Raw genomic sequence first — 24,222 nt, 5'->3', positions numbered from 1 at the left:
ATCATTTCTCGCGTAGTTTAGCATTTTCTTTTTTTATAGCTATTATTTCTTCCTCTAATTTTTAATTTCTTGCCATCAATGCATCAGTATCTCTTTAACATCTTTTACTAGTTTCTAATGTCAATTTTAACGTTTAAAAATTAGATTAAAACTCTACCAGTTAACGTTCCACATCTGTTGTGTAAGTATCTATTTTTGACGTTATTTCTGATTCAAACTTGTTCAATTTTGAATCTTATTTTAACTATTTCTTCGAAATTTCTTATTTTTATACCGTAAGGGTTTATTGCCTTAATTTAATTGATGATTCTTAATCTTATAGTTAAATGATTTTCTTTTTATACACTTGAATTTCTGATGTAAAGTTAGTTTTCATTTATTCATAATCTATCTCTTTTTAAGTCAAATCATTTGTTATATAATTCTAAATAACTTTTAATAATTTTTAAAGTTCTTATACCTTAGTCTATTTTTTACTGAATTAATATTACACCTTAGTTAGAATAGACTTGCTTGAGCAATTAATCTATTCTTAGGCCGTTTGAATTTTTTAAAATTGCTCTAAAGCTAGTGTTTTACCTATATCTATTCTTTCAGATATCTATTTAAGCTAAATTATTTCATGCTAAATTTAAGCTATCTTTTCATTCTGTTAATTAAGTTTTGATTCTGTAGTTCTAATTTATTATTATACTTCATTTGAAACCTCTTAAAGTACAATTGACTAAAGTTATGATGTATCGAGTTTAGATTAAACTGTCTATTCAAATTAATTAACAAGAGGAGTAAAGTGAGATGATGTAAGAGCTAAATAGTAAATAAGAGAATCAACTGCCTTATCTAAATTTTTAATTTCGAAGAATGACGAATTTGGATTTAATAGCAATTAAGCAACCTCATTACTACTTGTACGGTGAGTTGGTGCAGTAGAAATATATTTATTTTTAGTTAAAATTTATGAATAAAATTAGTCAAATTAATAAGGGGTGAATATTAAATTTCGGATAGCTTGTACATTTCCATCGGATACCAATGATTTGATAGATTAACGTCGCAATTTAATAGAAGTTATAAAATCTTGTTGAATTATTTCAGGTATAGACTAAACTGGTAAACACTATCGTCCAATTAGCGAAATAATTGTAGGCTACATTATTAAGAAAAAATATATTATATAATATAATAAGTTATCACAAATGTTAGAACTTTTATAATTCTGAACTATCAAGACCTGACGTTAAACCCTCATATATTGATTTATTCTATGCCCAAAGAGATATTTTTATCCATTCTTTTTTAACCTTCTTTAAATCTGTTTTTTGAGCCTTGAAAAAACTATTAATCTCTTTAGAAAAGCATTGACCTAATTAATTTTCAGGCTATAGATCTTTCTATAATTTTGAAAATTCATATTCCTAATCAATATTATAATTCGATATCAACTTAAATGCAAACACTAATGAGGTAAATAACTCATCAATCTTAAGCTTTTGTTTCAGTATTTTTTATAGTTGAGATCTAAATAATGGCAAATCAATACAAGAAATAATAACTTTATCCTGAAATTCTAACATAGAAAATACTTAGTTCTATAACTCTTAGCAAACTGAGATAAGGTTATCGTCTTTAAGTTTATTTACATCCTATGCAGTAAATAAGTAATATTTTAATGAGTATAACAGAATAGATAGTTAAACCATATTAGGTATCTAAAAATTCTTAAACGCTTTCCTAGAATTACCGAGAATAATTAACAACTTATTTAAAAAGGAAAAAAATAAACTTAATCTTGTTAGTTATTTATCTATATTTTCATCATCAATTATAACTCCCTCGTATAAAATATTATATAAAATTTTACCATATTAAGATATTAGATAATTTAAATAATTAATAAAAGCTTAAGTACTAGCATTATCTCTTTCACCACCCTCTTTCATTCTAAGCAAAAGTATAAAAAGTAATTCAGATAGTTAACTTACTTTTATAAAAAATACTTCATCTTTATCATTAAAACTAATATCTAAAAATTGACAATTTTAGTAAAACAACTTTATGCTATCTATATCTGGAAAATTTAAAGGTGTAATACTTAAAATTTAATTAAAATCTATACTTTCAACTTACATAAGGTTAATTTATTTTTCAAACTCTACTAATTTTTTGTTTAGATGCTTTGTGTAATTGGCATCATTTTTAAACAATTTTTTAATCTACTATGGATTTAAAATTTACTAACAAAGGTCATATAATATTTAATTATCTGTTATTTCTTCTATATATGAATTTAAAAATAAATCTAAACAATATGATACATCTTAAGATTAAAAGCTACTAATTCTACTTAGCAATTCTTATATTTTTTAATTCATATCAGCAAGACATATATTACTAATCAGTTCATTTATTTTTTTAATCTTATCTTTTTCATTAAAACCGAATTGTTTTTAATCAAAATATTAAAAAAATTTCTTATCAACAACTTCTTTTTCTTTCAATGCTATAAAAATACAAAGTTAAAAACAAACTTCTACTTCGCTTTAAAATGAAATATCAACTTCAAATTTTTTAATATCAAATCCTGTAACAGCAAACGCAATCAACATATCTTTTGCTATTTATAATATTATTTATGATTATTAATCAAAACATATCTTTATTATTTATTTGAAGTAATTTTTCTTTAACATCAACTATGAAATTGCAAAGATTCTGGCAGATCGGATATTTCCTAATATAAGATTATCTTATATTTACTATGGTTTTATCATTGCCGTTGCAAATGTCCTTACTGTTTCATTATCATCAAAAAGTAAATTAATTGGTTCTACACAATTTTATAATAAAGCTTGTAAACGAACATCTGGATCTGGATCTTAAAATGAATCCTGAGAAGGTAAAAATGCCCTAATTCCAGGACAAATATCTGTAGATAGAGAAGGAAAATCGAATATTGATGCAATAATTACAGCTATAACTCTTAATATTCTATAACTAGACTTTGAAAAATTAATGTAGATTGGTTTAATAAGTTTAGTAAGTGCTTACTTTTCTAATGAATTACAAAGCTTAAAAGCTTCCTGAATTGACTTAAAATGTGACTAAATTTTTAATATAAATAGATAGTTGCACTTTTATGAATCTTTAAATACTTACTAATTCAAGAGTGAAAATGTTTTATTACTATCTTCTGGTTACTATATTAACGATGGAATAATAGATAAATCAGGCACTAATTAGTATATACCTAAAAAATTTAAAATTGGGGTCATAAAAGATGTACTATCCTTAAACTTAGACTATACTAGTTACTAGTACATTGTAAACAAAAATATTTCGAGATTATAAATATATAATATTTTACTAATAATATTTTTGTCTCTTTATTTTATTACTTAAAAATGAAGATACAATACTTTCAATCTGAATAGTAACCTGTTTTCAATCACAATATTTCAATTATAAGCATTTAGTAGCTTAGAAACAATATTCTATCATCAATTTAGGAAAATTTCCAAAGGCCTCTTTTTGTATCTATTAACACTTCTAATTTTGCTATTTTAAAAGACATTTAACCAAACGCACATCTTATTAACACATAAAACTTTTAGGTTTCAAGCACACCATTTACTGTTTAGCAATTAAAATAACAATTAAATACTCAGTCGCTGTAAATTTTATTGAAAGTATCTAACTGCCACCGAAGGTTTTATGCTTTTGAAATAGCTTAGAGTGACGTTTAAGTCTTAGAGCAACTGTTTATCTTTCTGAATTCAATCTAGCTTAACAAATTTGGAGTAGAAAACATGATTGTATTCTTTAATACAGACGATGCAGATTAAAGTGGCAAACTTTATAGAAAATTTGAGTCTTTGAAACCTAAAAACTTTGAATTTATTTCTATCTGTGCAAGTTTTCATCAACTTTAAAGCAAATAGGTGTAATTAAAGTAACTTTACGGGAGACTGGCTAAAATTTATAATAAATCGCTAGTTGTATATTTATATAATATTATGTAAAAGTCAGAATAAAGTAAATCTGTATAATAACTATTTTTACAAAGCTAGAAGTTAGAATTAACAAAGTAAGAGATGACGGGAGAATAATTTGAAGAGCTTTTTGCTTAACCTGCACTTCCTTAGATGCGTAATATTGAAATGAACTAAGGAATTGATATTCCAAAAATGAGCAACATTGTTATTTAAAATTCTTAAAAATTAGAAATAACTGACCCTATAAGTGGGAAAACTATAACATAATTATTATAATAAGTTAAACAGGTTGATAAATAAGAATCTATATAGAATATTAAATAACAAATATAGTTTGCTAGCTAAAAATCAAATTAGCAAAAATAACAAATTAATATATCTAATTAAGAGAATATACTTACACCAATAGAATTCAAGTAATTTGCAGCCAGATATAAACACTCTAATGCTGTTTTTCTCAGATTATTAAAATATTTAGAGCCATTGTATTCATTGGAATAATTAACGATTACAATTAATATATATAGACTCACCGATACCAATTTTTTAACTAAACTTGGTTTAGGGATTCACCATACTGAGATTAACTTTTCTAATTTGATCGCTTTAGCATACGGCTACGCTGATGAGGATGGAACTGGTGTGTATGTGTGTGGATCTTAGAATTTGAATATAATAGATAAAATAACATTTTAACCTATTACTGCCCAACCATAAAATACTATTTAAACTATTTTGAACCTTGCAAACCGGTTTCAGGCAAGGAGTTATGATCTTCTGAAAAATAACTGTAACAACTTCACAGATAGCGCTCTGCATGCATTTTAATCCTAACATCTCCCAGATTGGGTCAATCGAGCAGCAACAATCGCATAAAAGATTTATAAAGGAAGAGTAAAAGTAAAAATTCAGTGAGTAAATTCGATTGATACAAAAATTAACTTATCAGTATATTATTTACGCAAACTGGAAATTAAACAAATATATCTACAAATTTTCCCAAACTCGATCAATAGTGCGTAAAAATTTCTAACAAGTAGTATATCACTCCACCTATACTTCAAACCCAAACTCCACCACTTCCCCTTCCTATAAATCACCACGCTCCAACACGGCAGCTTCGATGCAAACAAAACCCTCAGGAGATTATAAATCGGCCATTTCCTAAGCAATTTTCCCTGGATTCCAATATACTATCGAATCGGCATTTAAAGGTGTCATCTTGATATTGGAAAAGGCAATTTAAGAATCGAAAATAGAGTAAACTCTATCAACTGTGGTCTGAAAATCAATATCAGTTTTCTAATTATTTTGTGGTTTCTAAATTACTTTATCCATATAAGAAGAGCCTAGTCCAGTGACTGAAAATATTTTTCCAGCCTTAAAATAAGTGTGCAGGGCAGCTGAGAACGAGGGGAAAGTCTTGCCGTTATTAGTTGTCTTTAGAGAAACTTTAAAAATATTTGTTAGCGAAAACGTAATGGTGAGCTTGAGATCCTGATGAGTCGTTGAAAGTATTGCAATAGCTGAGCTTTCGCTTTCATGTATCTCAATAATATCCCAGATCTAATTTCTAACTGTGCCATGGCGTCCACGTGCGTCAACACCAAACCAGGGCCAGCAGACCGGCACCCCACCTCTCACTGGGCTTTGTGGGTGATTAGAAAATTATGATAAGAATAAGAGTTCTTATCCATTAATTATAGCTGACAAAAGTGTTCCACCGTAAGTTGTAAAAGTCAAGGATCCATACTTGCATGAAATCACTTTTTCCATTTGATTTAATTTTGATATTGTATATTATATATTATAAATTAATGATAAATAAATTTTCCTCTGAAATGTAATAAACAGTATAAATTACTTTTGATAAACCAGCTATTTCAAACTTGAATTATTTGGAAACTAATGAAGCAATTGAAACAAATTCACAACCACAGTTTGCATATCATACTGACAATACATTCTAAATGGTTGGACTTTTCAACTAAGAAGCATTCTCACCTACATCCCTTGTCCCTACTGCATCTACACATTTTGTATCAAGGGCTAGGAAATATATAGCAATAGCAGCTCAAAATTTGCTACTAGAATCATTTTTAATTATCTACGATTATGAAACAAAATAAGTTTTAACATAATTTTAGCTTTAACATACTACTAAACATATGAAAATGCTAAAGGAAAATCATATTCTTGTAGTATAAAAAGATTATGTGTATTGCTACCAAATTACTCATTCTAGAACGTAGGAACCATATAAGGAGGTATTTTGGACTATGGCTGCTGATGATATTTTACATATAGAAGTATTTAATGAAAAGTATGTTTGCTTTTGTTAGGATATGTACCTTAGACTTTATGATAATGAAAATCTTATAGATGAGGGTAGAAGTTTCCCAAGAAATCCAATTTAATACATTGGTTCTTATGTTGACTTATTATATATTGGGCTCCAAAATGGTAAGATGAAAATATATAATGTTAATAATGATGGATTCAAATTACTTACGACAATTGATGACATAAATTAAGTTGGAGAAAAATTTGTATAAAATATATTCATGCTAAATAAACCTTATTCCATGCCATTAGGACAATATACACATGATACAGAGTTATTCCCTTATCATCATCAATATATAGAATAGTAACTTAGTATAAGTTGTCCTTTGCCTTTTATTTGTCTGGTATATAAGGACTCCTCATATGGAGTTGCAATGCTAGATCTGATAAAAGACGAGAGACTTAATCTTAAGTTAGTACCAACCTTATTATACTAATCAGAACCAATTACAAAAAATTCAGTTACAACCTTATCTTCAGACTACATGATTTATAATGATTTATTTAGAACATTCATGACTTAGTATAAAGCAACTTTTCTTGACGGTGGTGAGCTTCCTTTTATTGTGGATACTGTTATGTCAACCTGTAAATAAATTATCTTATTAGTATCCAACTAATAATAGTTATTTTTACTTGAACATCCCATTGTATTGACTATGTCAGATTACTTAGAAGAATATGCAGATAGAGGAGGCCCTCTTACATAGAGATTAAAAAGAAAATCATCTAAAGAAGAAAAAATTTCCCCAGATGAGAATTAAGTTGATGCTACTGGTATTAGCAAGAAAAAAGTCAAAAAATAAAAGAAATCTAAAAAAATAGTAGAGTAAACGCAAGAATAAATTGAACTTATTGAATTATTCAGATTAAGAGCAGAGGTTGCCTAGCTTATGATCGATGAATAAACTAAAACCAATATTTCAGGAGATGATTTTACTAAAATTACATAATAAGTTTAGTAAAATTTAGAATTAATACCATCTGTGGAAGGGTTTACTGTTTCATGTGGAGTTCCTGATGTAGAAATAACTGGAGGGGTCCTTTAGATAGATAATGTGAGATATAATGCGTTTTAATAGGTGTATGAATATGATTACTAATAATAGCTAGGAGGTTTAGGTTCAATATTAACACAAACAGATATTTAAAATGTTATTCATGATGAATATACATAAGCTGAATATAGTTAGTTTACTTTACCTTAAAAATAATAATTTCACTCGAAAAAAAGATCTTTATTATTTAAAAATTTACCATATATTACTACATAATCTATGCATGAAATGATCATTACTTACAACTACTAGAAACATCACCTTAATATTAAAGCAGAGATTGAAACATCAATAATTCCATATATAAGATTATAGTCAATAGATACATAAGAATTATAAAATTAAAATTTAGACTAGTTATCATCATCTGTATTTACTGGAGTTTCTTTGGATAATTTACAATAAATATTTTAAATTTGTTCTATTGATCCAAATTTTAAAGTTAAAAATCCTACGTATAATACTCCAGTTGAAATACTAAATGATTCAAAAGTCAATAACATATTAATTTCTAGCGAAGTATACATTGATCTTTTTAAACATCTTTCAATCCAGGATTAGAATTAACTCTATAAATCTGCAAATATTACAAGCAATACTACTAAACTATATATCTCATATTCAAGAGATCAGTCATCTTTTACATTTAAATCTTTTAATTTTAAGGCATTACTAGTGGTTTCATAAGTAGTAATGAGAGCAATGAAAACTCAATGCCCAGTATTTTCTATAGGAAAATTCTATAATGATATACTAGAGGAATAGTTAGATAATATTAGTAAAATAAAATAACTTTAATAACAGTTACAGACAAGTTCCGGAGAAATATCATAGGCACTTAATTTTGCTACTAACGAAGTTATTGAAAAATGTCTTTAAAAAGATTTACTCGGTGTATTTTCTGGATATGATACTATAGCTCTCAGAGCTTTACAGTAAATAGCTTAAAAGAATTAAAATTTTGACTAATTAAAAGGATTAGTGAGCTCTCTCCAGGAATTAGAGTCCTTAGCCTCATTCTTTGATAAAGAGTTATCTAGCAAATTTTAACCTAAGTGACATTATTTGAAATATATTTATTAGTTCACTGCACAAAATACTGAAGAACGATTGCAAAAATCATCAATATGATTACAACAATATATCTAACTGGACATTACGTTTTCTGAATTAATACTTCAGCGTGTACTTTTTCAAGAAGCTCAAGCTCTGTACTTTTGTTTAAAACATTTATATCTAGCTCAACAATTTAGCTTTCTAGTTTTTTTATATTTAAATTTTTTATCTCAATAGATTACTCTAAAGACTAATTTACTAATAATGATTAGCTAAGTTATTGTGTCTGCTACTGCTTTAAGCACTATAATTAGTTAACAAACTATACTATTTCATCTTTCTTTACTTGTAATTATTGTTCTAGTTATAAATTTTTTTGTTCTTACTCATAAAACTTAGGCATTTAAATATTTTCAATATCAGCTTATTGTTATGCTACATCTTAGAGTTAAAGTTCTAACTATTCTTTAAGTAAGGATAGTTCAATATCTTACTTTTATACTTGTTAAACTTACTTTTCTTGCAACTACATATTAAGCTTATTAATTACTTAATTCAATGATGATACTGATTGAGTAAGTTTAGCATTTTCTTGTTTAATAGCAACAAATTTCTCCTTTAGTTATTTTATTTGTTGTTGATCTGATTATACTTTCTATAACTTTTCCAGTTCACTTTATAATAAAATAATTTGATCTTACTAGTTCTTTAATTCCTTTTAATATTTTTGGGACGTTTTATTTTCTATGTTCTTAATCTATTGATTTGCTTTGTTCAATTCATTCTATAATTTTGGTATCTAACTTGTCTACGATTCTAACTTTTTAGCTATCGTCTTTTCCTATATATCTTATGTCTCTATTTTTTGCTAAAGCTCAGATATTTGTTTGAAATAGCTTTCTAATTCATTATGAGAAATAGATGTACTTAGTTGTTCTTAAGATCTCAAGTCTTGAAACTATTGTGCTAGTGATTCATTTTCTCTTTAAAGTTTTTAATTTTAGAGTCTCAGATAATCAACAGTTATTTCATCAATTTCTATTGATTCATTACCCTCTACTTCTAATATTTTTTACTACACAAGAGATAAAATATCTTCCTTTTCTTATAAAACAAGCTTAGCTTAAGCGAGATTTTATTCTGAATCCTAATACATTTGAGTTAGGTTATTTATATAGTTTTTAATCTATATTTATTAAGATTCCTACGACTACTCATCAACAATCTTTTCCAATATAAGGAATTAAATAAGTTACTATTCCATTAGAGGAGTGGATTATAAGGAGTAATATATTTTACTATATTAAATAATAAATTTGTAAATAAATGCAAGGAAGGCAAAGAATAACAATAAATGCAGATAAATGTGATGGCTGTGGATTATGTGTGAAATAATGCCCTGTAGAAATCATGATAATAGATCATACATCCAAGAAAGTTGCGATTAAAAACTCATATTTGTGCATTACGTGTTGTCAATGCATTTGGGTATGTCCTCATGCAGCTGTATTTATGGATGATGCATGGATCATCAAATGAGTGTATTATAAGTGACTAATTTTTTCTTCTTTCATTACTCCATTCCTTTCAAAATGCAAGACCAGACATCCATGTTCAACAATTATGTTCTCTACCACACTAATAATTATTTCGCATTAAGAGAGAAAATAGATACTCTAGAAACAATAATAGCGGTGGAACAGCAGAAACTGATTTTCATGAAGAAACATAAAAAGAATCCCACAGATGCCAATTTCAATCCCAAAGCTTCATAACCACCATAAACACTGATATAGACATTTTACAAAATCTCTCCACTCTCTCATACAGAAAACTGTATCAATAAAAAATTTGAAGCTACCAGGCAACCGCTCTTGGGGCACCTTGCCGACTCACGCACCACCTTGCGCCCACCATTGCAGCTTCCTTCCACATACGCCCTTTTTCAGTTCCACTTCGACCGCAATTTCACTTACCGCAACTCCACTTTAGCCCCACGGCAGACACGCCGCGTCGGTCTGTTCAGCACCCGCGCACCCCACCGTCCCAACCCGATTGGACTCAGCATAGGCCGTGTGGGCCCAAATCAAGACATAATAGGTCTGGATCTGCTCAACGACACACCCGTGATCAGTGCGACAGCTTACATCACTGCGTTTGACAAGGCCGATGCCAAAGGTGGATGGATGCAGAACGACGGTGTAACTGGTTCACTGTTACCTCTGCACTATGATGATGGTGTGAAAGGCAGTTTCGGTGAGGTCTTTGAGCGTGTCAAAAAAGTAGTCAACTTGGAACAGTTTGCCGAGAAGATCGAGTTTATCAACTCAAAAACGCTAATAGATGTGAAGTAGTACATCGTGGAGCAGCTGGAGCGCGTTCCCGCGCTCAGCCGGACACACAAGAAAATAGATGGCGACCAGCTGAAGGTAATCGCGATTGGGCTGTTCCGGCTGCTCTACGCGATCAAAAACGACGAGATCACACTATAAAAAGTCTACTGCTCCGTGGACCGAGAAACTGCGGCGCGGGAAGCCGAAATCGACCCCGAAATGGCCGGCGTGCTCGCCTGGTACGCTGCGTTTGAGTGACGAATTCGTTTCAGAGCGCTAGCGCCAGCAGTGCAGTGGCGAGCGCGCCCGCGAAGTAGCGCCGGAATGGCGCCGCACCCACCTGGCGTACGCGTAGCATCTCGGGAGCCGGCAGGCGCGGGAGCAGCAGCTGGCTCTCGAAGAAGTGGTTCAGCGAATACAGGTTCTAGCTGAAGCGCGCGTGCTGCTACGTACGGAGCTTCCCGGCAGAAAACGCGACGAGCTATTCCAGGTTGCGCGCCCGGCCATCAATCGCGTAGCGCAGTCGCCGCTCGAAATCGAGAAGGAGTGCATTTTGCTCGTACTGGACGAGGTACATGTGCTCCTGCACGCGCAAAACGTGCGCGATCGGCCCGGCGTCTGCCACTTCGACCGCGAGCACCTCGTGCCCCGCGAAGTGCAGTGCACCGCGAGATACGAAAAAGTAGTCAGCGGCGCTGCTCGCGGGAGTCCACTTCGCGATGGGATGCCAGCCCTGCCAGCGGACGCGCAGTACTCCCCGTTTCGCGAGCACTAAAAACGTCTCGTTGTGCGCCAGGCCGAGGTTCAGAATTCCGGGTATCCTGCGGACTGTGAGCTTCCTGCTCGATACATCGAAAATGAACAGGCTGTGCGGGTCGAAAAATGCGACTTTCCGGCCGTCTGAAATTACCACCTGGCCGCTGCCCTTGCACGAAAATTCGAAGCCCATCTGGGGCGGAAAATTGGACAATTTGCTGCTGCAGAAAGTGCTCAGAATGTTGTTCTGGTACTTCACTGCGAGACACCGGTTAGATAGGACGAAATGGTGTGTCAGATTCAGTGCGATTTAAGTACAAAGCATTTAAGAAAAAAAGTATACTATAATGTATAATAATTAGGATAGTAAAAATCAGTTACCACGTTTTTTCGCTGCCCTAGACTTTTCTCTTCTTTTCTGCACTTTTGGCTTCTTAGTTCCTCGCTTCTCGGTCCTAATGTTTTTTAACTTATCTGATATCCTTTTCCACTCTTCTTTTGTGAAGTTTTTTCTCTTCAAAGAGTTCATATCGACGATTAACTTTTCAGTTTCCGACAGCTCTTCGTCGCCCTCAAAAGACTCCTCAGCACCTTCTACCAACATATCATTTCGTGTATATTTACTTTCTTTATATTTTACCTCTACATTTTCTTCGTATACGTGCACACCGAGGTTCTCAAGTCTTGATTTATCTTCGCAAAACTCCCCAGTTTCTTTGAGATTTTAGAATATTCTGGTCTCAATAAAAGCATCATCTTATTTAATGGACTCAAAATCGCGGTTCTATGCAGTTTTATGCAATGTACGAATCCAACTAACGACCCCTTGCGAAACTGGCGTAGGGCCACAGCAGTCAATAAGATTCTCGTCAATTGTGTTATCAAAATCTGGGACACCGTTTGATACAATAAACGCGAGGAAATCAGAGTTCGAGATAGTCGAGAGTTGTAATTTGGCGAAAAATGAGTTAATATTCCTGATATCTATTCTAAGTAGAGTTAGAGCCACTTCGCTGTCTACATCAGTAGATTATCCTACATCAATCAAGTATACTTTGTTTTGATTAAATAATAAGTTATATTCTGATAAATCTCCATGTACTAACTTGCATATTTGATAGAGATCACGCATCATTCTCATGATTGAATAGTAGCATTTTGTTAATCTTGAAATAGAAAGATATTTTGCAACATCAACTAGTCTTGGAGCTGCGTTATTCCCTTATCCAATTAATTCTTATATAATTATGTTTTCATTAACTAAAATAGGTTTAGCAAAATGAATAAGATTACATTCGAATATTCGCTTGCAATTTCTGAACTCTTTCTCTGCCCATAAATGTACCAACCTTCTTGAATTTGAACAAGATGCCGATACAGACTGAAAACGACGATCATTTTGAATATATATTTGGCGATTTTTAAACGACATTTTGGAAGTAGAAAAGATTTTAACTGCAACTGTAAGATTTCCATTTACAGGTGAATGTGATAAATATACATTTGCTTCTTTTCCTGAGTTAATTACCGATTCCAAAGAATTTAGCTAAGATGCTTCAGTTAGCTAGAAAACAAAATTTCGTGTTCTTTAATCAAGTACTTAATCAATAGTATGTCTATCTGATTTATCAGTCTTTCTCTTCTATACTTTCTTAGATTAGTTGATATGTATGACGTGTAATTATTGTTTCATTTAGAAGTGGATAAAGAAAAGTAACAATAAAATATTATAAATATAATTATAAATCATCACCAAAATCTTTTAGTTTTGAAGTTTGTAGGCGTCGATCGTATAAATTATGTAATTTCTGTCTATTGTATACATCCATGTAAATTATCTTATACATTAAAATATTTTTTTCCATTTTCTCTCTGTGATAAGCCTCCGCCAACTCCATAAACATCTTATTTTGTCATTGAAAATTCTGAAATTGGGCGAGGAGTTACTTTGCGGACAAAAGCTTACCCTACAGGAGGTGAATGCTTTCTCTGTGTGTAACTCGGCTGATCCCAACGATCAATATTGACTAGTTAATTCTTCTCATGTTTAACAGGAATGAGTTTATAGCCATTATACATTCTATCATTATCGTGATGGTCAAAGAGCCTTCTGTTATTTGTAGGATCAACATTAGAATCTTGTGGTTTACAAAGTCCATCTCTTTGTCTTTAGTAAATAGGCGGGGCGATTGGTTATTAATTTAGTGACTCAAACTGACTAAAAGTTGTGTATTTTGTTTTTGTGCTAGCAACCTAAATCCTTTGCTAGGTTTTAGATAGATTTTCCATTTAGGCGGTAATACCTATTTAGATATAATACCTCTATAAATATTTCAAATTTTAAATGTAACAAGTTTTTGAAGAACAGAATGAGATATACAAAGCACTTACAGATTAGATCATGTCATCTAATTGGAAAGAGCGAAAAGAGGCATTACTCAAGATATAAGAGACACCAGCCCTTATTTAGATTTTTATTCAAAATTCAGCCTTATTGTTAAAAGATACAAATCTAGTTTGCCTACAAATAGTACTGCAAATTTTATAAAGAATCTTGCCTACACTAACAGTTGAGCTTCCAGAAATAGCACAAATTCTTATCAACGTTGTTTTACAAAATACTAAAACTTCAATTAAGCAGTCCGCATCTGCTCTTATTAAGGAGATTTACTACATTAATAGACCTATTTGTATCCAAGCTCTCGGATAAGCTATCAAGTCGCAAAACTTAAAACATGTAAAACAGTGTCTAGCGCTTCTCTAAGAAATAGGCGGGAAAGAAGTTGCAAAAGTCATCATTGGTGCTGTTGAGCATAAGAACTCTGAAATTAAGAACATGGCAATTGATATTGCTAAGCAACTTTTAAACGACCCTGAATGCCTCCAGATCATGGAAAAAGACTTCCCTGAAGCAATTTTTCAACAAATTTTATTTCAGGCTGTATCTGGCGATGAACCGGCCTAGTCACCAGTTTAATAGCCATTATTAAAAAGCTAAAACCTTAGTCAAGATACTAAAATCGAATCTAGTCAAAAGGACATAGACATCAGCCAAATTGATAAATTACCATGGAAAGAACGAAAAGAAGAAATTGAACACATTATTCTCCAAATCGAATCTGGATAACAAATTACCCTCGAATTTTCGCGTTAACTGAAGTACAACATCGATAATGAGTCGAATTCCGCCTGTTAAAATGCGTTTTTGAAGCTTGCGCAAACTATTGCTTAGTACCAAATTGGTTGGAAGTATAGTAAACATATCTTCAACTGCTGTCTATGTAAATTAAAAGAGAAACGTATTCAGCAGCAGGCGCACCAAACACTCATTTTTTTTATTCTAAAGTAAACAAAATTGGGTGATGTAATTGATGATATAATAACATAATTGGCATCAAAGCTCACGGATTAGAAGACAGAAACAGCACTTTTCCTCAAAAATTTATTCCAATTTGATGCATTTCGCGGGCAATTCACTGACGAAATTGATGTTTCTACAGTATAAGCTAACTCGATTTTGCAGTCTCCAATATAACTTTAAAGGCTTGTTAAATCACTAATTTTACTTCTGAATGAGTCAATTTTAGGTGTCAGAACGATTGCTTAGGAATGTCTTATATAATGTGTTAAGTTACATATGTGCAGTAACGCTTTTATAGGTATTTTATGGGAAAATATTTTCTCTTGTGTTCTTTTCAGTCCAAAAATGACTGTAGGATCAATCTAACCTCTTATATTAGTTATATTATCCTAAAATTATCAAAACAAGTAAAATAACGAGTATAAGAGATTGTTTTTCGTAGTTTAGGGAATATACAACTGTTTAGTAAATCACTCAGTTACACCAGATATTTGCAATCTTCATTAAGAACTTAAATTTTCAGAAATGGTGATTATAGCATTAGATTTGATTTCCGGTCCACCAATTTAGGAGAAAATATCGAGGTAATAAGTGGAAGAATTATATAAATAGCAACTCTCAGTTTAGTAAACAAAGAGTCCAAGTAAAAAATAAGCTAAACCTGCCTCTCCATTAAAAATTAGCTAAAATAATTCTCCTAAGAAGGGCAAGTAAAGTCCTTAAACTGCTACAATACAATAAATTCCTATTTAAGTAAAATATTAATCACAAATTAATAATATTGTGCCATTATAGCATCAAATTGATATTTCTAAATAATTAGTATCGGAAGTATTAATGTTTTAGTCTAACGATAAATAACAAATTTTACTTGCAAGCTTTTAAATTTAATAAACTATTCCATTTATGTTAGAATAAGTACGAAAGTAAGATCTGCCTATATTTTTAGATTCTACTGTAGATTTTGTTATGGTATATTTTGCAGAGAAAGATTCATAGGTTTTTATCGATGGTATAAGGTTGTTAATTACATTAATTTAATAGTATTAAGACTTATTTCATCCTCTTTCATTAATTAAATTATTCGATATATTCTTGATTAGAATTTCTGAACAGCGTTTATAAAAGCATATTTAAGACTACATTACTGCAGTTATTTCTATTTTTGGTTATTAACCAATTATTGCTTTTATTCTATAAAATATAAGTGAATCTTATATAGTAAATGAGCTTACATAGATACTAGGAAATATTTTATGCTTATTTGGGCTGTAGGATTATTATTCTGTTGGTTTAGATCCTATATAAAACATTAGGCCAGGAACTAATGCTAATTTGACCAATAATTTATTCGAGTTGTGTTAATAGTTGCTTTTATATCCATAGTAACACGTAATCATACAAATAATTATTTCATACTTATAACTTAATGATCAAAAATTATTCATTTAATAATTATAATAAATTGGAAATATCTAGTTTACATCTACAATAGAGTAATAACAAGGATAAAACGTAGCATCCATTAAACATTCACTTGTATAACAGCCTACTATAGTAGAGTAACAGATTATTCGCCGTTAAATATAAGATAAATTAGTAATTTCTTCTCCCTAACAATAGTAAATACAAAGGTATTCTACTCCAAACTCTTAAATTTAATAGTCTCGCCCATCTAAGCTTGAAAATATTGCATAAATACAGAATTAAATTTCTATTCAATCAAGTAAGAAAATATAACAAGCCCCTATTATTACATTATCTCCCGCTAAAAAAATTGAAAGTAACTTCAAATTATAAGAAAATATTGAATAATAAACATTAGATTTTTTATAAAGTTAAGATGAAAATATAGAAAGTTTTATTTAAGTTACTAATGATATGTTAGTTGGGTAGTAAAGTAATGTTAATATATAAGGTATGACAGAAAATTTATGTTATTTGCTAATTGATATTTATTAGATTGACGATAAATATTTACCCACTTGTTTTCCGTCTGGAAGTTTGAGAGTAGACTCTAAATTTGAAAATTTTTATTATCTTCTTGAACAAGTTACAAAAAACATATATTAACCTGAACTTACTTGTTAAATTCTATCCAGAATTTTAGTAGTATATTCTACGTTCATAAATTTAAAATAATTTTAGTTCACTTAATAGAAATTAGATTAACTGCTAGAAATCATTGTGAAATATTTTTACGAAGTAAAAGTAGTCGATTAAATGTCATTATAAATTATTGTTTAGGTTCTTCTGTAACTGTCTTTATTCTAATAATTAAACATTGATCCTTTCATATTTACCTCATTCTTAAATTAAATTTCTTCGATTGAATAGACATAAAATATTGTATCTGAACAGTTCAATCGTTTAGTTGTTAACAATATGTAGCTTATTGATATTTAAAACTTTACCTCCTTACTAGATACTTTTATGTCATTTTTTGAATACCAAGGTCATTTATTATCTTTCCCATTTTTATAATAGGGCATTTCATTTGTTTAGCATATATCTCTATTCGATTAAGATAATTTAACACTTTCACTTTATTAAAAACTTGTATACTAATGCAAATTTTAACTTATTGATTAAAATTTGACAATTGTTAATCATTAATAACTTTTTAATACGATAGCTGCATAAATTTATTAAATAAATACTTAAATGTTTGAATTTATCAATGTTTTATCTTCTAACGATTAAGAAACATATATTACTGCCTAAAAATAATTGATTTTAGCCGCCAGAGACCAAAAACTACTTTTTACAACCCCTATCATTATTCCATATGCTAAGCTAGTAATAGATAGATTATAAAAGTATGCCAAAACATCACGGTCCTTAGATTACAGATTTTTGAAATATGCTAGCCTAATTTTACTAGAATTAGTAGAATTACCAGCATAACTCCAATTATTTGATTATAACATACTGCAAGATCTCATTATCATCACTGCTTATTATGCCTATCATTTTTCATCAAGTTTAAAGCAGAAATAATCAGATGTTGATGAGTTAAAACTAAAAGAAATATCAGACTACTTCCTAACAATTTTAATAAAAATTTAATAAAATACAGATATGTCAAAGCTATTCTCAGTAACGCTAAACCTTTTGGAAAATTGTTATAATGTTCTTACATTCAATAAATAGTTTGAGTTCCCACTTTAAATTCCAGTTTTTGCTAACTAACTTTAATGCTAATATTTAATAAAGTTTTTACTGTAGAATTAGCCATCACATGATTCTATTTATTAAATTCCCCGTGCTTACAATAGAGCTATGCAAAACTTACCTTTTAAAAATAACCCCTTACCACAACTATCTTCTTAATAGTAAAAATAAGATTTTTTTGCCCAATTTTCTACTAGAATTGGTTGTAATTCTAGAGATATAAAATTACTATTAAGATTCTGTAGAACATTTTGTGAATAAAATGAAGTGGCATATGCAGCAGAATGGACAATTTTATGTTCTTAATTGCGGGTTGGTGGCCAAAATTTGGTAAGCTCGCTTGTTAATTAGAACTAAATCTAAAGGCGTATCTTTATAACAATAAATGAGTTGAAAACAGATTTTGAAACAAATTTAAAGAATATTATAAACTAAATATTGGACAACAATATAACTGAGAACATAATTTTAGAAGAGTTTGGATCTGAAATAGGAATTATTATAATAAATAGAATCAAAATAGAAAAAGATTATTAAAATTCTGTTGCTTTGTGTGAAAATGGTATTAAAAGCCTTATCGAGTGATAAAATTATCACTATTTGTTTGATAATTTCAATAAAAATATACAAATTCCTAATGCCACCATTAGAAGTGCCATACCAAAAACAGGATCTAAGTCGCCTTTATATTCTTAAATTACAATCGAGCGTGCAACTGCAGTAATCGCAACCATTACGATCACTTCAATATATGAGTTATCATGACCTAGCTAAGCCAATATTGACTTTGCTAATTCAACACCTATAAGTACAAAGAAGACGCCATCTAGCCAAAGTGGATACTATGACTAACCCAAAACAAAATGTGGATCATCTCTAAACATAATATATGTCTAGTAGCATACAGAGATTAATGAACAGACGATAAATACTACTAAAATTATGAGTAAAATAAGATTTACAATAGATTCTAACTTGTGCATTTATTTAATAAATTTTAAAATAAATACATTAAAGAAGGATGATTATTGATGATACTCGATAATAGCTTTATCTGTCATAGACATTTCTTCGTCATCATGCCTATGATTAATTACAGATTCATCCTCGACTAAGTCTAAATTAAATGCTTCCTGTAATTCCCTCTTAAGCTCTTCATTCTATAAATTTGTCTACGGGCTTAGTGGTGCATCTGTTGAGGGATGCTCTCTATTAAATTTAAATTCTTTTGATAACCTATAATTATGTTAAAACTAATCAAAATTATTCTCAGAGAATGATGAGCGCAGGTGTCTGTCCATTATGTTAATTATCATTGTTATTATTTTACGGATATATTAATAATTCAAAAAAAATAAAAACTTCAGTTTTCTTCTTAGATCAATTCATTTTCATGAGTGTTCTTTTTATCTCCTTCTTTCTACTCCTCTTCTTCGCCTAAAAATTTCTCTTCTTCTGGTTCTTCTTCAACCTCTTCAGGTTCCTCTGCATCATCTACGTCTTCGTATTCAATTGGTTCATCCAAATTAACTAAATTCTACGCAATCTCTTAATCTACCAATTTGTATTAAGAAGCAGCCAAAATAACACCTTAGATATTTAGATTTTAATCCATTTTTAATAATTTTTCTACCTATTTGAAATTTTTACACGATTCTGATTAGAATATAATAAATTAACCACTCTATGTTCTAGAGTTAGTTTAATATTTCAAGCAAATAGGGCTAAAAGCTTCGTAATTTTATATATTATCAATATCGATAACCTAAAATTTAGACTATTATTTTAGTGAAATAATATCTAATGTATATAAATATTACTTGGTATAATCTACTAATTTTGTTGAAAACACATCAGATGCGATGCCACCAATTAGTTTCACGTAATTTACAATTCTTGAAGAAATATTTTAAACAACTGAAATATTTTTCCCTGAAACTGACACTAAAATATCTTGTTAGGTATATTTAATTTTATTCTTCTTTATTTTTTTCGTTTCTAACTAAGTCAGATTTTACGTAATTTCTTTTAAAAGACTACGAATATAATCTGGTTTTTTTGGTGGAACTGGAGGCTACTCTTCTTTTTCTGGTATTTCTTCGTCATTTTCAGCCTTTTCTTCAATATTTTCAATTTTCTCATCATCTTATTCTTATGGCTCATTCTATTCTTCAATTACCGTTTCTTTTTACTCTTCTTCAATTTCTTCAATTTCTTCTTGTTCTTGTTCTTCTTCGACAAACTCTTCTTATAATTCTGGTCTCAATGTTTTAAGAAAAGTATCTCCTACAGCAATATTAACTGTTATTTAATCAGTTAATTGTAATTTTATTCTGTTGATAAATTCGAACATTTATTATAAAAATTTATCTAAATCTTTATCTGTTGTAATTTTTCCTGTGAATAACGATGTTGAAGGTGTTAGTTCAATATCATCTACAAGTTTTCTATTTTCAATAGCTTATTGTGTTAATTTATTTGAATAAAATCCTTGGTATAAAAATCTAGCAGTTTATTCTTTAAAGAAAGCAGGTTAGTCTTTAATAATATATAGTCTCTAGTAAACTGGAATGGTTTATACATCAAAAGAATCCAAACGCCTAAACGTCAAATTAAAATTCCAAGTTTCGCATAATGTTCTAACATCAAATAATAACCTTTCTCTAGAGGGTTCTCTGAAAGATTCGAAACTGGAGATAAATAGTTCGTCGCAAATTATGAATTTTACATCAGATTCTTAAACCTTGATAATCTGTCTAAGCTACTCCCTGAACTATTATTTTATTGTTTTTCTAAATCTATATGGCTTATAACCATCCGGAACAATTTAATTACCATCACCATCAAATGTAATTAATTCCTAAAATTATGGTCTAATTCGTGGATCAAAATAATGGGGTTAAGATACTTCAACAAATGGTAAAATAATACTGTCAGTTTGTTTGGTAATATCAATAGTAATATACTTATAACAAGGAAAGTTATTATTAAATGAGAACATTAAAATTTTTTAATATTAGTATAATTTATTTTTAATTACAAATGATGATAAATCTGCTTAATAGATAGATATAAAATCTAATTCGTACTCTTTAAATAGATCCTTAAATGATTCTACTTTTTATGGCACTACTCCAACAAAATTAATCTTTTATAACACTATATTGTGATTAGATAACAAATATTACTTAAGCAATATTAAATAATAATTCAATATTTCTGAATGGAGCCTAGAATTAGAGTCATTTAGCAAATCCTCCAAAATTATAGACTACTATTCATTTAAATCAATTTATGGTTGATCATCTTCTTACTTTGTTTCTTCTGGTTATTATTCTTGAGTCTCATCGTCCTCATTTACAGTAATTTTTAATCTATCTTAATCACACTAAAATATATTAGAAAAGTGCAAAGGATTCATATTATATTTTGTTAAGTATTTTTACATTTATGCTGTAATTTTTAAGTTGTATAAATGAGCTAATATTTTTTATGGAACCTCTGGATACTTTTCAGAAACTATAAAACTATTAGTATTAATTATAGAAATATTATGAGGCATTTTTATTAATTCTTTAGGTAAAACATTATGTAAATACGTTTTATTATCAACCAGAGAAATAGTTATCATATTTTGCGGAAGTTATAATCAAAGTATATTTATATAATAATAATATTTTCAATCTTATATCTAGCTTGCATCTTACCAGCTATTTGTATTTAGTGGTAGCAGTCCCCTGGTTAAAAACCAAAAATTTCTTTTAATACTAATATTAAATTTCATGTTTGTAAGTCTTTCTACTTCATTTTTTCCATCAGAACTAGTATAAACTTAGTAAACTAAAAATGCCGAAAGAGATAAAATCACAAAACAGAGCACAGGCATTAACATAATGAAAACAACCCATTCAAAATTAATCAAGTTTAATAGTGTTGAAATTATTCCTAAAATACACATAATATCAGCCGAAAACATAAAAAATATTAAGTGATGTAAATTTGTTCCAATGCATTAGTTCATAAAATGACAATGATGGTCAAAAAACGGTGTACACTTATTGCAAACTTTACAGTGGTGTGATCTTTATGGCTTAAAGGCATCACAAATTTAGCAAAATATATCAGAATTTGGTATCTTAAAAGAAAATGGAAATTTTATTTTTATAAAATGAAAAATTGTTAGAAACGAAAAATATGAAGTTAATAATACTAGCACCTTGTTATTGTGCTTAGTTAGATAAAAGATTATTGGAAATAGAGTACATATTGCCCCTGGAAATATAATTAATATTGATCTCATTACTGATAATAATTGAATTACATCATATATAAACAATATTAACTCAATCATCGCTAGCACTAAACACTAAATTATATTTTTCTGCTATTTATTACATTTTATCTTCAATCTTGCAGCTTACTCGCTTCACTAAAAGGAAATTAAGTACATGAAATAGGTCTACTTCCCGATAGGAAAACTAGATTGACGAATCTATCATGCCCTATAAGTTTAAAATCTAATTATTAATCCATTCTTAAATAACCTTACCATATAATTTAACTAGAATATTTGTATTACCTTGTTTATTCCCATGAAATTAAATTTTGTACTTTGCATTAAGAGATTCTACCTCTTGAATCATGCAATCTATAAACTAAATTAAATATTGTTCAATCTCTGCATCAGTTATATTACTATAAATTTATTTTTTGATATCATCATCAACTCTAAAATAACCATTCTTTTTCTAAAGAAATTAATTAACTAAAAAAATATTATTTACGGAAATTTTAAGATGTTCACACATTGATAACGAAAATTTATCTGGAACTACCGACAATGGTTTTAATATATTGACAAGAGCTTGATTCTTCAGTTCTTCTTCATAAAATACTGTTGAATCAAAAGATTAAAGCTATAATTAGTCTTATATTTTCTATAGATTGTTTTAATTATTTTCTATTAAAGATAAAACTTTCGATGTCTCAAATTTAAATATCTATAATAATTTATTAGACAATTAGATAGGTATATTTAATTGGTATTTCTATTATATTAATGAAATAAGTCCTTTGGTCGTTAACTATCTTGTCTCTAAATGTATTAGGTCACATGCTGGTCCGGATTCAACTTATATTGTTTGGTTAGAAGTTATAATTGAAATTAGATTAAAGCCTTTTGGAATAAATCTATCACAACTAGTTTGAATATTTTTAATTATCAGTAAATATTATTTATCTTACTCAAAAAGATTCATAAAAATATCTCGTAAGATTGGACATTCTTTCTAGATAACTTCTTACTCAGAAAAAATGTCTTAAATATTTGTAACTTATAATTCTTATTATAATTTAATCTTTTTTTCTTTATAATTAAACTTTAACTTTTAATCAAGTTATGTAATGAGAGATCTATATAATTCATTAAGATATTAAAAATTATTTGCATCAACCTCAATATATACATCATAAATTATTTTTTTTGTAATTTCTTCAGCTAACCATGATTTTCCAGAATGCTTTGGTCCTTCTAAGCAAATTACTTTAGTAGGAACACCCTGTTACTAAGAAAATAATAATCCATCTCTGATTACTGATTCTTAAATAGTAATATCTGAGTTTTATTATTCTAAATCCATAGCAAGATTTCTACTCATTTAATATCTCCTCAAAATCTCAGTTTGTGTTAACAATCTAATTTCATCGATTAGAACAATATATGCCGTACATTTAGCTGAGTTAACAAAATAAATTGGTTATATTCCTTACCTAACATTAATAATAATAACATATTTTGGCTTTTCACTATCATTTAATTTATAAAATTCCATATTAACCAAATCGCTATCGGTTTACGGTTAACAGGCATTCATAAATGCATCTATTTATAATCGTATATCGTCTTTTTATGTTTACTGCATTGTGTATCCTACTGGAACAGCATTTTCATCAAATCCTATCCCAACAGTACCGCCTGACATATTTAGTAGGCCATTGATATTTTCTCTAACCATATTTAATGATACTCTAGTTGACATTGGTTAAATAAATAGTGGTTTTTAGTATGTTTTCAGATATGGAACATTCATTTAATGAAATTGAACCCACTTTATTCTAACTATTTTATAGTAATATATTAATTTATT

At 29.3% G+C, this 24,222-nt stretch overlaps 16 protein-coding genes across 16 annotated transcripts; 5 read left to right on the top strand and 11 right to left on the bottom strand. All coding sequences in view use genetic code 6, as the record gives it.

Moving 5' to 3' along the window:
* Position 1: 1 nt before the first annotated feature.
* SS50377_24527 (uncharacterized protein) lies at positions 2–1,153 on the bottom strand (the record flags this gene model as incomplete). Its single annotated transcript, XM_067908368.1, has 1 exon — positions 2–1,153. The coding sequence occupies one exon, from the start codon at positions 1,151–1,153 to the stop codon at positions 2–4; it is 1,152 nt and encodes a 383-aa protein (XP_067765342.1).
* Positions 1,154–1,190: 37 nt separating this feature from the next.
* On the bottom strand, positions 1,191–3,320 carry SS50377_24526 (uncharacterized protein; the record flags this gene model as incomplete). The annotated part of the gene is made up of 1 exon (XM_067908367.1): positions 1,191–3,320. One exon carries the CDS (start codon positions 3,318–3,320, stop codon positions 1,191–1,193), a length of 2,130 nt encoding a protein of 709 aa, XP_067765341.1.
* An 81-nt stretch (positions 3,321–3,401) lies between these two features.
* Positions 3,402–4,907, top strand: SS50377_24525 (PPPDE putative peptidase domain protein; the record flags this gene model as incomplete). Its single annotated transcript, XM_067908366.1, has 1 exon — positions 3,402–4,907. One exon carries the CDS (start codon positions 3,402–3,404, stop codon positions 4,905–4,907), a length of 1,506 nt encoding a protein of 501 aa, XP_067765340.1.
* A 129-nt stretch (positions 4,908–5,036) lies between these two features.
* On the bottom strand, positions 5,037–5,768 carry SS50377_24524 (Glucose-6-phosphate 1-epimerase; the record flags this gene model as incomplete). The annotated part of the gene is made up of 1 exon (XM_067908365.1): positions 5,037–5,768. The coding sequence occupies one exon, from the start codon at positions 5,766–5,768 to the stop codon at positions 5,037–5,039; it is 732 nt and encodes a 243-aa protein (XP_067765339.1).
* A 65-nt stretch (positions 5,769–5,833) lies between these two features.
* On the top strand, positions 5,834–8,455 carry SS50377_24523 (uncharacterized protein; the record flags this gene model as incomplete). The annotated part of the gene is made up of 1 exon (XM_067908364.1): positions 5,834–8,455. The coding sequence occupies one exon, from the start codon at positions 5,834–5,836 to the stop codon at positions 8,453–8,455; it is 2,622 nt and encodes an 873-aa protein (XP_067765338.1).
* A 25-nt stretch (positions 8,456–8,480) lies between these two features.
* SS50377_24522 (uncharacterized protein) lies at positions 8,481–9,608 on the bottom strand (the record flags this gene model as incomplete). Its single annotated transcript, XM_067908363.1, has 1 exon — positions 8,481–9,608. One exon carries the CDS (start codon positions 9,606–9,608, stop codon positions 8,481–8,483), a length of 1,128 nt encoding a protein of 375 aa, XP_067765337.1.
* Positions 9,609–9,778: 170 nt separating this feature from the next.
* Positions 9,779–9,991, top strand: SS50377_24521 (Ferredoxin Fd3; the record flags this gene model as incomplete). The annotated part of the gene is made up of 1 exon (XM_067908362.1): positions 9,779–9,991. The coding sequence occupies one exon, from the start codon at positions 9,779–9,781 to the stop codon at positions 9,989–9,991; it is 213 nt and encodes a 70-aa protein (XP_067765336.1).
* A 53-nt stretch (positions 9,992–10,044) lies between these two features.
* On the top strand, positions 10,045–11,043 carry SS50377_24520 (uncharacterized protein; the record flags this gene model as incomplete). Its single annotated transcript, XM_067908361.1, has 1 exon — positions 10,045–11,043. The coding sequence occupies one exon, from the start codon at positions 10,045–10,047 to the stop codon at positions 11,041–11,043; it is 999 nt and encodes a 332-aa protein (XP_067765335.1).
* Positions 11,044–11,053: 10 nt separating this feature from the next.
* Positions 11,054–11,866, bottom strand: SS50377_24519 (uncharacterized protein; the record flags this gene model as incomplete). Its single annotated transcript, XM_067908360.1, has 1 exon — positions 11,054–11,866. One exon carries the CDS (start codon positions 11,864–11,866, stop codon positions 11,054–11,056), a length of 813 nt encoding a protein of 270 aa, XP_067765334.1.
* A 48-nt stretch (positions 11,867–11,914) lies between these two features.
* SS50377_24518 (putative RIO kinase 1) lies at positions 11,915–13,234 on the bottom strand (the record flags this gene model as incomplete). The annotated part of the gene is made up of 1 exon (XM_067908359.1): positions 11,915–13,234. The coding sequence occupies one exon, from the start codon at positions 13,232–13,234 to the stop codon at positions 11,915–11,917; it is 1,320 nt and encodes a 439-aa protein (XP_067765333.1).
* A 56-nt stretch (positions 13,235–13,290) lies between these two features.
* On the bottom strand, positions 13,291–13,830 carry SS50377_24517 (uncharacterized protein; the record flags this gene model as incomplete). Its single annotated transcript, XM_067908358.1, has 1 exon — positions 13,291–13,830. The coding sequence occupies one exon, from the start codon at positions 13,828–13,830 to the stop codon at positions 13,291–13,293; it is 540 nt and encodes a 179-aa protein (XP_067765332.1).
* A 55-nt stretch (positions 13,831–13,885) lies between these two features.
* SS50377_24516 (uncharacterized protein) lies at positions 13,886–18,661 on the top strand (the record flags this gene model as incomplete). The annotated part of the gene is made up of 1 exon (XM_067908357.1): positions 13,886–18,661. The coding sequence occupies one exon, from the start codon at positions 13,886–13,888 to the stop codon at positions 18,659–18,661; it is 4,776 nt and encodes a 1,591-aa protein (XP_067765331.1).
* Positions 18,662–18,669: 8 nt separating this feature from the next.
* Positions 18,670–19,377, bottom strand: SS50377_24515 (Phosphate-starvation-inducible E family protein; the record flags this gene model as incomplete). Its single annotated transcript, XM_067908356.1, has 1 exon — positions 18,670–19,377. The coding sequence occupies one exon, from the start codon at positions 19,375–19,377 to the stop codon at positions 18,670–18,672; it is 708 nt and encodes a 235-aa protein (XP_067765330.1).
* Positions 19,378–19,439: 62 nt separating this feature from the next.
* SS50377_24514 (uncharacterized protein) lies at positions 19,440–21,638 on the bottom strand (the record flags this gene model as incomplete). Its single annotated transcript, XM_067908355.1, has 1 exon — positions 19,440–21,638. The coding sequence occupies one exon, from the start codon at positions 21,636–21,638 to the stop codon at positions 19,440–19,442; it is 2,199 nt and encodes a 732-aa protein (XP_067765329.1).
* A 117-nt stretch (positions 21,639–21,755) lies between these two features.
* SS50377_24513 (Palmitoyltransferase) lies at positions 21,756–22,376 on the bottom strand (the record flags this gene model as incomplete). The annotated part of the gene is made up of 1 exon (XM_067908354.1): positions 21,756–22,376. The coding sequence occupies one exon, from the start codon at positions 22,374–22,376 to the stop codon at positions 21,756–21,758; it is 621 nt and encodes a 206-aa protein (XP_067765328.1).
* A 43-nt stretch (positions 22,377–22,419) lies between these two features.
* On the bottom strand, positions 22,420–24,165 carry SS50377_24512 (Divergent AAA domain-containing protein; the record flags this gene model as incomplete). The annotated part of the gene is made up of 1 exon (XM_067908353.1): positions 22,420–24,165. The coding sequence occupies one exon, from the start codon at positions 24,163–24,165 to the stop codon at positions 22,420–22,422; it is 1,746 nt and encodes a 581-aa protein (XP_067765327.1).
* Between the last annotated feature and the right edge of the window lie 57 nt (positions 24,166–24,222).

This window comes from Spironucleus salmonicida, chromosome 4 (genome assembly GCF_000497125.1).
Source record: "Spironucleus salmonicida strain ATCC 50377 chromosome 4, whole genome shotgun sequence".
NCBI classification, from domain to species: Eukaryota; Fornicata; order Diplomonadida; family Hexamitidae; genus Spironucleus; species Spironucleus salmonicida.
Note: the sequence above shows the minus strand (reverse complement) of the source record. Positions and strands in the feature narration are given on the sequence as shown.